Genomic DNA, 12,002 nt, shown 5'->3' with positions numbered 1-12,002 from the left:
ATTTCGGTTAACTCGCACTTTCGATTCATGCGAACTCGCACTTTGATCACGGCTTTAGCGCACGTATTAAGGCCGTGAATTCGAAATGTGTTTGATTCGAGCAGCTTTCCTCACCCCTTCTATGTTGACCAATCGGCATTCGATCTAATATAAACGTTTTTCATCGTGCAGGCTACCACAGTGCGACCGCCGCTGTGTCCTTGCTTACTGCCAGAGCGAAGTATTGATTTGGCCTCGGTTGTCGGGTGTATAGAAGCTTGCGCGATGACTTCGTTAATTTGTTCGTTCATTGATTCCATTTTTTCTCATTATTTTGCCATTGTTTTTTTTTTTCTGTCCTCCTTTCAATTCATCGGCCTCATTCAAGAGATATATCCCCTCCCCCTACATTCATGTATTCAGGCGCTGCAGGTATTGCAAATAAATAAATAAATAAATAAATAAATAAATAAATAAATAAATAAATAAATAAATAAATAAATAAATAAACAAATAAATAAATAAATAAATAAATAAATAAATAAATAAATAAATAAATAAATAAATAAATTGCGGCAATGGGGACATACTGCGCTCCATGAAATGCGGAATTCGAATGGGTAAAGAAATCGAAACTTTCTTCCTTCCTCGAGTGCGCCAGGACCTACTCATACGCACTAACAGCCCGGCTTACACTCCCACGGCCGAACATCACAGCACCAGAATTACTGTAATCAAATTACATCAATTTAATCACTTTTTCTTGCACTTTATAAACTAATGGATTAGTTTTCTGCCGCAGTTGTTTAGCGGTGTAATTTGATGGAGTAGATTAGGGCACCAAGTGTAATAATTAAGAGCTTTCGAAATTACTTTCAGTAAACTGGCCATTGCTCTCTCTCCCTGTATATACAATGGCAAAACTACATATTCACGGGCGGACATCTCGGAAACATAAACAACGTGCGGCAAGCTTGTGCTATTGTAAAGTACTTACGGCAAGAGGAGACGCAATCGAGTATAATTGTGCGTCTGAACGTCACATGCAATCGGGTCACTAACATACGCGAAGTTCAAAACTAGCCAGGAGGGCGGCAACCCTTAAATTGCGTCAGCCAAGGGCCCAGTAGTGCTGGCAGGCACAGAAGTCCTTTGTGCGAACATTAGCGACCGCAAGCCAATTCTTGGGACCACCAAAGCAATAGCTTGCCTCGCGGGCTTCGAACGGTGCAGCCAGATCCCGGTCGCAAGGCTAGAGTGAACTGTAGTAGCAAGGCGGTGCGCTCGCCGCTCGTTTTGTGGGCGATTCCTCTGCCCGAGGGATGCGCACGACAAACACACAGTGGGCCGTATAACAAACATATTTAATCTCACAGGGATCTTGTCGTCCGGGTGGCTGCGGGTCGTTTCCGTGGAGAGCCGGGAGGGAAGCGGGAGCGACGAGCCAGGGACCAGGAAGCGCCAGGGACCAAGAAGAGGCCGCGACGGCGGCGCGTGCCTTCTTTTATAGCCCCCTCGCGCGGGACCGGTTATCCCCGCGCGAGCGGGGAGAGGGAAACAGGCACGCGCGCAGGGAGCATTGGGAAGTGGCGCGGCCTTCAAATGCGCGGCGCGCCACGAGCCCTACAGTTTGTGTCTTGAGTGCAATGAAAGTAACGATTGATCGGGCACGCTTCTGCTCTCGTTGTAAGCGTGCGCTGGAGGAAAGACGAGTGAGGGATTGGATATGACTGAGACAGAATTTGGCGCCAAGAAGAAAGTTTTTGTACGTCACGCCTTCAGGGAAGGTAGAGTTCCCTTTTTTCTATTTGCTTAATTATTGTATTCATGAACACAAAAAATGTAGTGTAGGTAATTGTAATGCAATATCATTACTATTTGGAAGCACTAGTTAGCAATGTGATTTGATTCCTTAAAAAAAAAAAATAAAGGAATTTCGCTATGGAGATGGCGTGTGTAACTTTAAGACAGTGATAGAGCGGAGTAGGGCAGTCAAGAAATTGAAGGTAACACCACTGTCGAATTCGAAAAGAAATGGACATGGGGAGGACACGTAATTCAAGGGCAAGGTAACCGGTAAATGACTGGAATCCAAGTGTAGGCAAGAGCTAGCAGGTTCCGGTAAACAGCCTTGTGGGCTGATGAGATTCGGAAGTTTGCGGAGATACAGGTTGTCGCTGGTAACAGGGAGCAAGATTAAGATATTTGGGAGAGGCTTTTCTCATACTATTCTACTTTCCTTTTGGTTGCCTCAACATACTTGATGGTGATGATGATGATGATGATGATGATGTATTTGCCTGTTTGACAAATGGTACATAGGACGTTCAATGTTTCGTTCGTGGGCCATGTACTTGCGTTATGCTTTTTAAATGTGAATGGGAAGGCTGTCTTGTAGAATTCTACGTTTGTTTTCGAAACTGGTCCTGATTTCCGCCTGCGTAATACCATTGGCAAGCCTACGACACATGAAGGTCTGCAGTGTTACCAACTGCTGTAACAGTTATTATCAGCTTGTATTATATACATGCCAAGATCTTTATTAACCTGAGGTGATCCAGCCATCTTCTTGAAATAAAGCTTCGCCATTATCATCTTCACCGCAACCACCGCCATTATCTGCGTATCGTATACCACCCCTGTAATGCATTCTAAGCGCTCAAGAGATTATCTGCTTTTCGCCAACTTCTCGAATTGATCGATTGGTTGTTTGACTTATGGACTCATTCGCCGGTTGGTGGGGATGATCGATAAATTGACGTTACATTTTTTCCGCCTGCCGCAGGTGCTTTTCTGGTCCTGCAGCCTGGCGCGTATGGAAGCACCACCAAGCACCGAGGACGAGGATTTCAGCACTGATTCCAGCATTGCGGTAAGCAAGCACTTTGACGAGTCACTTTTAATTTCTGGCTTCTCGAACCTTATATGCAAACGGTCCACAGGCTGGCAAAATACGCAACACCTTCGCATGTTTTCTTTGGGTACATATATCGAAAAGGACACCGATACAATACACACATGCTTGGTACAAGTATCCGAGGAGGGAGAGCATCAACTGTGGATCGACGTAAAAGCGTCAAGGTTAGTTGTCGATTTGGCTGCGCCAGCCATGCGCGACATAGCTATGACGATACATCAAGCCATGTGACAGGCTCTGGATGTCGTGGGAACGCTGTGAAACACGGTCTTACCAGGGGTCAAAACAATGTCGTAGGTCCCTGCAAACAACTTCTCAGGCTCAGGCGCGACAGTAGATTGTCTCTTTCTATCTATGTATCTCTCTCTCTCTCTCTCTCTCTCTCTCTCTCACACACACACACACACACACACACACACACACGCACACACGCACGCACGCACGCACGCACGCACGCACGCACGCACGCACGCACGCACACACACACACACACACACACACACACACACACACACACACACACACACACACACACACACACACACACACACACACACACACACACACACACACACACACACACACACACACACACACACACACACACACACACACACACACACACACACACACACACACACACACACACACACACACACACACACACACACACACACACACACACACACACACACACACACACACACACACACACACACACACACACACACACACACACACACACACACACACACACACACACACACACACACACACACACACACACACACACACACACACACACACACACACACACACACACACACACACACACACACACACACACACACACACACACACACACACACACACACACACACACACACACACACACACACACACACACACACACACACACACACACACACACACACACACACACACACACACACACACACACACACACACACACACACACACACACACACACACACACCGGTCACATTTCCAAGCACTGCTTCTCAGCATCTTACACGTCTTGATGCAGAGCTAGAAAACATTCTTGCAGTTACTTGGTCGCACCAGTACCGCAAGGTAGAAATTAAGGAACTGCTTTATACAAGAGCAGTAGTAATTAAGTGCACAATAATTGTAATTACATACAGCTATAGACAGCTGGCATAGAAGGTTCGCTGGGGACACAACAGTATTGCTTGGTAGAACGAGACTTGGGTCGCTAACCAAATGTCAAAAATAAAAGAAAAGAAACTGCAATTAACGTTTTGGAACCCCTGCGGGTTCCTTGTTCACAATCAACGATAAACCAGTAGAGATTTTTAAACGTCCACTAAGAATTTTTGACTATTGGTCAGTGACTCTAGACTAGGTCTACCATGCTACTACCGGACAAGACGGCGTTCCGTCAAATCCTGGATTACAAAAGGCTAGCTTCTCGTATCACGCACCTCAACTCGTAACCCCCACAGGGCGTGAAGCCGGATTCATGGTTGCAAGATACCTTTAGCCAAGTCAGTTGTTTATTATCGTCCTGCCGTAGCCGTTTTATGGAGCTCAAGATTTTACTCCGTTATTTTTCTCACCGACATAACAAAAAAAAAAAAAAAGTGAGAAGGGATGGAAGCAAAACATAAGAGCCTCAAAAGGCATGCGCGGTACAAGACTTTTAAAACTTTGTAAATCTTTAACACCGCGCCAACCACCATTTCGGGTCATTAGGAAGTCTTTACGAGCCGCGCCGACTGCTTTTACGGTTATTATTGTGTTGACATCCGCTTGGAGGTAACACCAGGCGGTGCGTCGACAGGGAGGCTTTCGCCGCACGGAGAGACCGGAACCAAGTTTCAAGATAAGGAACTCCCTTCCAGCGCCTTCCCGGCTGTCACAGGGGCGGGTGTGACGTGTACGGGGGCTGCTCGCACTATCCATCCCTCCTACTGCGTCATGCTTTGCATGTTCCCTTTACTTTCACTTTTTTTTTTTTTTTTTTTTTTTTTTTTTTACCATGCTCTCTCAGTCGTTGTCTTGCCCGTAGTTTTTCGAGACGAGCCGGTATCGCAGCAGTTTGTAGCCCACAATAAAGTTTAGGATGGGTGGATCTTCCTGGATTGACTTTCTCGCGTCCTGATGACTGCGGCAGCAGTCGAATAGACGACAAGCACGATGTACCTTCTGCCGTGCTAAAACCGTGCAGTGCAGATGTAGGCATGGATATACTGTTAGCCAAAGAGAAGCCAGTGCAATGGTAGCAGTGCCTTTAATTGATTGTTCACGACTAGCCGGTACGCCTTGGCTACCATATCACTGGCTGCTGTGATCAGACGCACTCCAATCGCAGGGCGTTCTCGAATGCACTCTGGGCCCCGATTGGCTTGTGTCCAGTTTTGCCTTTCGTATAATGCACGCTTTTAATAAGACGCAGTGCAGGAGCGGGTATGGTGTGAATATGTTTTTTTTAACGCCTTCTTTTACGACGTCGAGAGCAGTTGCAAAAGCGGTATTTACTTTTGGTTCTGTGCACGTGATGCAGTTTGTGTTCTGAATCATTTCTGGCGCATATTGCTGCTTTTGTCGGTCGACCTCTTTAATATACTTTGCTTTTATTTCCCGTGTAAGTCGTAAAGTTAGCATTTTATCTCCTTCAATCTGCTGAACATTGCCCTGTCGTGTCTAGTCGTGGTGTCAGCCATATCTGTTTCCAACCAAGTCGTCTTTAAGAGATCGATACTTTTGTAACGCCGAGATTATAATTACATATACACACACGCGTATCTCACACTGAGGCAATATTTTCGTCTCTTTCCTCCCTCGTAAAATAATGGAACTGACACAGTAAAAGAAAAAAAAAAAAAAGAAAGCGCTCCGAGAGAGGTCAGAACCTGTACGTCACCTCGAAATGCAGCCATGTCTGGGCTATTCATGAGTAACGCGATTGGGAACATTCGCGAGATTTTCCATCCACCTCGCAGTTTATGCGATCTCTTACGCATGACTGGACTTCATGCATTTTTGTAAAACTACCTCTTAGTACCGCATTTTAAGCAGTGTGGCAAGTTTAGCGCAATAAATAAATAAATAAATAAATAAATAAATAAATAAATAAATAAATAAATAAATAAATAAATAAATAAATAAATAAATAAATTTTTAATACGCCGTCGTACTGCTTATTTTTTGTCAAGTTTGGTCGGTGGCAGCGCGTAAACGCCAGCGGCAGAATATTAACAAATAATATTTAGATATTTAGGGGAATCCCCCAACGTGGAGTAGACTTGTAATACGGGAGTAATTACTCATTGACATCTACCCAAAAACACATATACGGCTACAAAGGAGAGCTTTGTAGCCGCAGCTCTGTAGCCGCAGCTCTGTAGCCGCAGCTTTGTAGCCGCAGCTTTGTAGCCTGTGTAGTAGTATGGCTGCGCTTGAGTAGATGTCAGTGAGTAATTACTCCTTTATAATTAATGAAGACTGTTCAGCGTTGTGCAAGTTCTCAGCCGCGCACGTGCGTCGATTCACATCTCGTGCTTTTATTGCTCAAGGGCCCAATATTATAGGTTCTGCAAACCCGCTTCGTCATTATTTCTGGCCAAGAGTTTAAGCGCTCTCTCACAATCGTTTCTACGAATGTGGATGTTCAAATTTTATCGCAGGAATAAAATTAAGGTATAATTTTACGATTTCCGATTACTTGTGAAGTATATTACGCACGAATTCTGTAGAATGATTTTCTTTGTCTATATTTTCCAGCTTATTATTGTGGTACGTAACTGTGACCGCGGGTGGATAACGACGCCTATACAAAAACAAAAAACAAAAACATAATGAGCTGAGACAATATGTAGCATGTATCCCAAGTTATGTTGCTTTGTAAAGGCGTTTGTACGTACCTGTAACGCCGCGATTTTCATATATGTCCTGCCCTATCAATATGGGTCGATGTCAATTACATTCTGACGATGCTAAAAACAACCCCTCTAATCAACTGATGATGGTGTTTTTAAAGCATCAATGAGAAACAAATATATAGAACAATAACAATAGACAACAAATAGAGAACAAATAGACAAAATAGATAGAACACATGTTGACAATCGCTAACGTTCGTAACTGAGGATATAATTAACACTGTATCAGAAAAAATATATAGGGAGGACGTAGAAACTGAGGATACGCATATACAGTGCCTCAAAGAACAAGTGACGACAAGTACTGCTTCGTAATCTTTCGAACAGTTTCAAAAAGAAAAAAAAACAACAACAAAACTTTGAAGCCTGTGGTGTTTCTGGTCGCGGAGTACGACTACAAAAAAATAAAAAAAATAAATAAAGACACCACTGATCAGCCGGAGCAGCTTTTGATATGGATATCGTAGCCAGCATAGATAAGAAGCAAACCGAAACTTAGCCGACGCACGCATTCGTCGCGGTTGTTACAACTGCTTCAAGACATACCAGGCAGCCATTGAAACAAGGCGAAAGAGAAAATAAAGTTTCAAGTCGGAGTTGGCGGCTCGTACGTTCCGTGAGACGAAGTGTAAACACATGTACGCTGTCGCCGTCCTATCTGCAAGGGTCACGTGTCTGGAGGCGGCGTGGCACAGAGCGAATCAGCACTTAGCGTTGACAGCGGCATTTGGAAGGGGCCTACATGGGCCGCGCCTGTAATCGCTTTTGCCGGCAGTTCGCGTTGGCGTACGTATAGCATCTGGCGATTCAGTACAAACCTGAAGCTACAAAACCTGATTGTTCGCCAAACGGTCATGACGGGAATTGCAGGATGATCTATACCATTACAGGCAACAATTGCAGGCTGATTATATATCACTGTAGCTCCTTTCTGTCTTAAAATTTGACATTTTAATTTGATTGAAGCCTGTTATGGACTATTTAGGAGCCGTATAAATGCAGAGACCTACATTGGTCGAATATTTAGGCGAATCCCCCAAGGTGGAGTTGATTTGTTATAAGGGAGTAATTACTCACTGACATCCGCCCAAGCGCAGCCATACGACTACAAAGGAAAGGTATAGAGCTTTCTCAGAAACTTTCCTTTGTAGCTGCTTGCCTGTGTGGCTGTCAATGAGTAATTACTCCCTTATTAGAGACCTACAGTGCAACATGCACACAGAAAGGGCGCACAAATATTTTATTTGGGGCTGTTCGTTTCGCATTTCATATCACTTTGATGGAACACAACATTTAGACTGTAGTCTATGGCTGGGCCGTACAATCTGAGCGCAGCTCAACTGCATGGGCCAAAGCGCACAATAACGCCACTCTAGAACACGCGGCATTTGCTTACATTCGGTGTGGAGCCTTATCCGCCTGTAAAAACTGAACCACTCCCTCTCCTTTTTTCTCGCTCTGAGTGTCTGACTTGATGACGCGCTTACTTTCTCCCAATTGTTCTGAGTTTTAGAGGAAGTTACTCACTAACTCGCTCACTTTCATCGAGTCGTCTTTGAGGCTGAAATGAATTTCATCAACAATCTCACTCACGCACACACGTTCTTGAAGTTGAGATCAATTAACTCAGTAGCTTAAAGCAGAAAAAGAGTCACCAGGACGCACAACGTATATTCATTGATTACCGAATCCGTCAAGCTGAAAAAGTTGCATCTTTAGAGCGCTGCTCACAAGTTCACGATTCACGTCTAGCACGCAGCAATCCTGAAAACAGCGGTGATAAGGCGGTCGTCGTCCGCTTTTCGGCGTGCCCCGCGTTTCCCTTCAGAAGTTGCGTAAAGCCTTATCTTATCCACTATGCAAACCTCCTGTCTGGAGATGCGTTGCCGCTAGTGGGGAAAGTTAGACGACCACCAAGAGGGGGAGACACCACCGTGGTGGCGTGCAGATAAAACAAAGTTGAGTGTTCGATAGTCACATTTTATCGTGGCGGTTTCGCACTAGCCAGAGAAACGAGGAGAGGTTTCCAGGACAAAGTTAGGAGGGAAGGCGAGCCAGAAACGATACGCGTTACCCAACGTGCCGGAAAGCGTTGTGTAACAAGGGACAGCATCGCGAGTAGTCCGTGACGCTAATTGCGTTCAGCACTTCGAAAACTACAGCTCTTGCCAGTCCACTGATGTCAAGTAGAGCACGTTCGAGCACTGCTTCACGGCATGTTTTAAAGAGCATCAAGTCATTTCTGTGAGCTGTTTTCATGGTTGCGAATCTCAGGGTGGTTAGACTCGCATGCTTCCATTGTTTTGTTACACTGTGCGATGGATTTTAGGGAGCAGCTTGGGCGCTTGATGGTGCATTTGTTTGTTGCTGAACTACGCGCGAGAGACGAATGCACGAGAACGTAAAATATAGATCGAGCAGCCTTATGATATGCAGCGCCTCGGTCTCGTCCGAGGTATGCTCCGTGCTGTTTGTAACATACCACTCTGGAAGTTCGCGCGCTCTGAGACAAGCGAATTGTATTGCCATCTAAGGCTTATCTGCGGCTGCTCTGCCAAGTGGTTTCTAGTAATCAATTAAATCATACAGTGCTTGCTGCAGGCGACGATGTGGATGTGTGCCCAGAAAATGATGAGCATTTGAGCGGCAGTAGAATGATAACTATTACCTGAACGTACGTGACTGAAGTGGATAGTCCATGCTAGCATGCGCGTTTAAATCACTGCACTTCGCCGTTATTTTTTTTTTTTTCACGAACTTCCTCGTTCACTTGTTGCTTCCGGTCCTCTATTTCAAGAAGGGAGCAGTGGGTAAGTTTGAGAAACGCCTTCATCCATGGCTCATCCAGTCATGTGTATACAAAGCAAAGGAGCGGATGCTGAGAGTGTTCTGTTGATATTCCTGTTTTATTTTAAGAGAACTCTTCTCGAGGCCCGATAGTGACCGATAGTTTTATAGTTAGTTATAATGATGAGAAAGAGAGTTTCTCTCTGTATCTCCATTTTCTATCTCTCCCCTTCCTCTTTAAGTGAGTAGAGAGAGAGAGAGAGAGAAAGAGATGGTCTTTCTAAAGAGAGATACGCACCCTCTACCCTCTCCCTAACTTTCTAGAGAAAGAGTAGGAAGTGCAAAAGAGTAAGAGAGAGGGACAGAGTCTATCTTTCACTGTTTCTATAGAGAAAGAGAGAGAGAGAAGAGTCTCTCTCTCTGGGAATCCTCTTGCTCTCTCTCTCTAGGAATCAGGGGCGTTCCAATTACAGTAGAACCTCTTTATAGTAAAGTGACTGGGACCAACAAAAAATCTTTGTTGTATCAGGGTCTTTACTATATCAGTTCTTGGTGATACATGGTCCTAAGGATGCTATCTGGTAGTTTAATGTTCACATACTGAACACGTCTTGTTGCTTAATGAAAAAAAAAAACACTCTGATATAGCTACCATCTCTCTCTTATCATCTCTTCGTGCAATTTTTTTTTTTTTCAGTTATAAAATTTTTTTACATCTATGGAAGTACCTCTTAAGCATGCGGACAACGTGGCTACTAATATAACTGAGTTTGGTTTCATGTGAAAATCAATTCATTGCATGAACATGGTGTAGCTTTTTGCTTTTTCTGTTTTTTAAAAGACAATAAATGATAAATGCGCATGGCAGTCAAGTGCTGCAAGACCGCACACACTGCACCTACACTTCTTGCCTCCGCCTCCTGATGCGTTGTGCTGCACATTGCTGTGAATATTCACCAATTTCTTTCATTTTCCTATTTCTTACTGCACTTTTACTCTCCTTTACTTTCTGAACGGACTGCGCCGCCTCTTTTCCATGTTTGTAGACAGCTTTACCTTTTTTTTTTTTTCCTACGCGCTGCATGCTTTCCCTCACCGCTCGAAGGCCTCCGTAAAGTAGGCTTCTTCTGGATGCTGTTGAGTCTGATGGTAAAGCCACTCAAAGGACACTCGGTATTATTGTTCTTTCAAATACAAAAATATATTTTCCTTGCGATTCTAGGCAGTGCACGTGCGGCAATGCCATATCTTGGGAGCCATCGCCGCGGCCAGGCGCACTTTACTATAACCGATCTTTACAAAAAATGTCTTTACTATAAAGGGGGAAAAATATACAGTTGTCGATGGAAGATGAACTGGGAATTCAGTTTGACTTTACTATTTTACTATATCCGAGTTTGCTATAGCGGGATTCTACATAGCAGCAGGGCGGCCAAAATGCTTTCGCCTTGTTCCACGCAAGGTGACATGTGCTCCGCCAAAATTTTAGTCGCCGTTACGTCTTTACTTTCATCTTTATGGCCGTGACTGTGAGTGCCGGACAGGCTAAAGCGGTAAAGCCTGCTGTTAGCATGATTACTTGTCTGCAGCTTGTCCTGTTCATATCTGAAAGTTGTTCGCAAACCATACTTTTCCAGCTCGGCACCACATGTAGTGGGCTGGAAAGATCTACAAAGAGGATATCGTTAGGTGGTAAAGAAAAGAGACGACCAAGACAATTCATGTCCACAGTGTACTTAACAATTAGTGTCCTTCGGGATCTCTTTCTCACGCACGCATGCACCCCCCCCCCCGCATGCGCGCGCACACGCACGCACGCACGCACGCACGCACGCACACGCACGCACACACACACACACACACACACACACACACACACACACACACACACACACACACACACACACACACACACACACACACACACACACACACACACACACACACACACACACACACACACACACACACACACACACACACACACACACACACACACACACACACACACACACACACACACACACACACACACACACACACACACACACACACACACACACACACACACACACACACACACACACACACACACACACACACACACACACACACACACACACACACACACACACACACACACACACACACACACACACACACACACACACACACACACACACACACACACACACACACACACACACACACACACACACACACACACACACACACACACACACACACACACACACACACACACACACACACACACACACACACACACACACACACACACACACACACACACACACACACACACACACACCTACTACCCCTAATCCCGCTAATCATAGTGTTTAAATTTCCACCACCCATCACCTCCCACACTC

The 12,002-nt window shown here is 44.9% G+C and overlaps 1 protein-coding gene across 1 annotated transcript in view; it reads left to right on the top strand.

Moving 5' to 3' along the window:
* LOC146197846 (protein madd-4-like) overlaps positions 1-12,002 on the top strand; it is a 261,142-nt gene that overhangs the window by 173,059 nt on the left and 76,081 nt on the right. Inside the window, exon 2 of the mRNA XM_084593100.1 lies at positions 2,765-2,851. Within this exon, the coding sequence (XP_084449226.1) occupies positions 2,765-2,851 (87 nt within the window). The remainder of the gene's footprint in view (positions 1-2,764; positions 2,852-12,002) is intronic.

Source organism: Amblyomma maculatum, chromosome 2, assembly GCF_055883805.1.
Source record: "Amblyomma maculatum isolate TAMU_Amacu chromosome 2, ASM5588380v1, whole genome shotgun sequence".
Taxonomy (NCBI): Eukaryota; Metazoa; Arthropoda; class Arachnida; order Ixodida; family Ixodidae; genus Amblyomma; species Amblyomma maculatum.
This window is presented reverse-complemented; position numbering and strand designations above follow the sequence as displayed.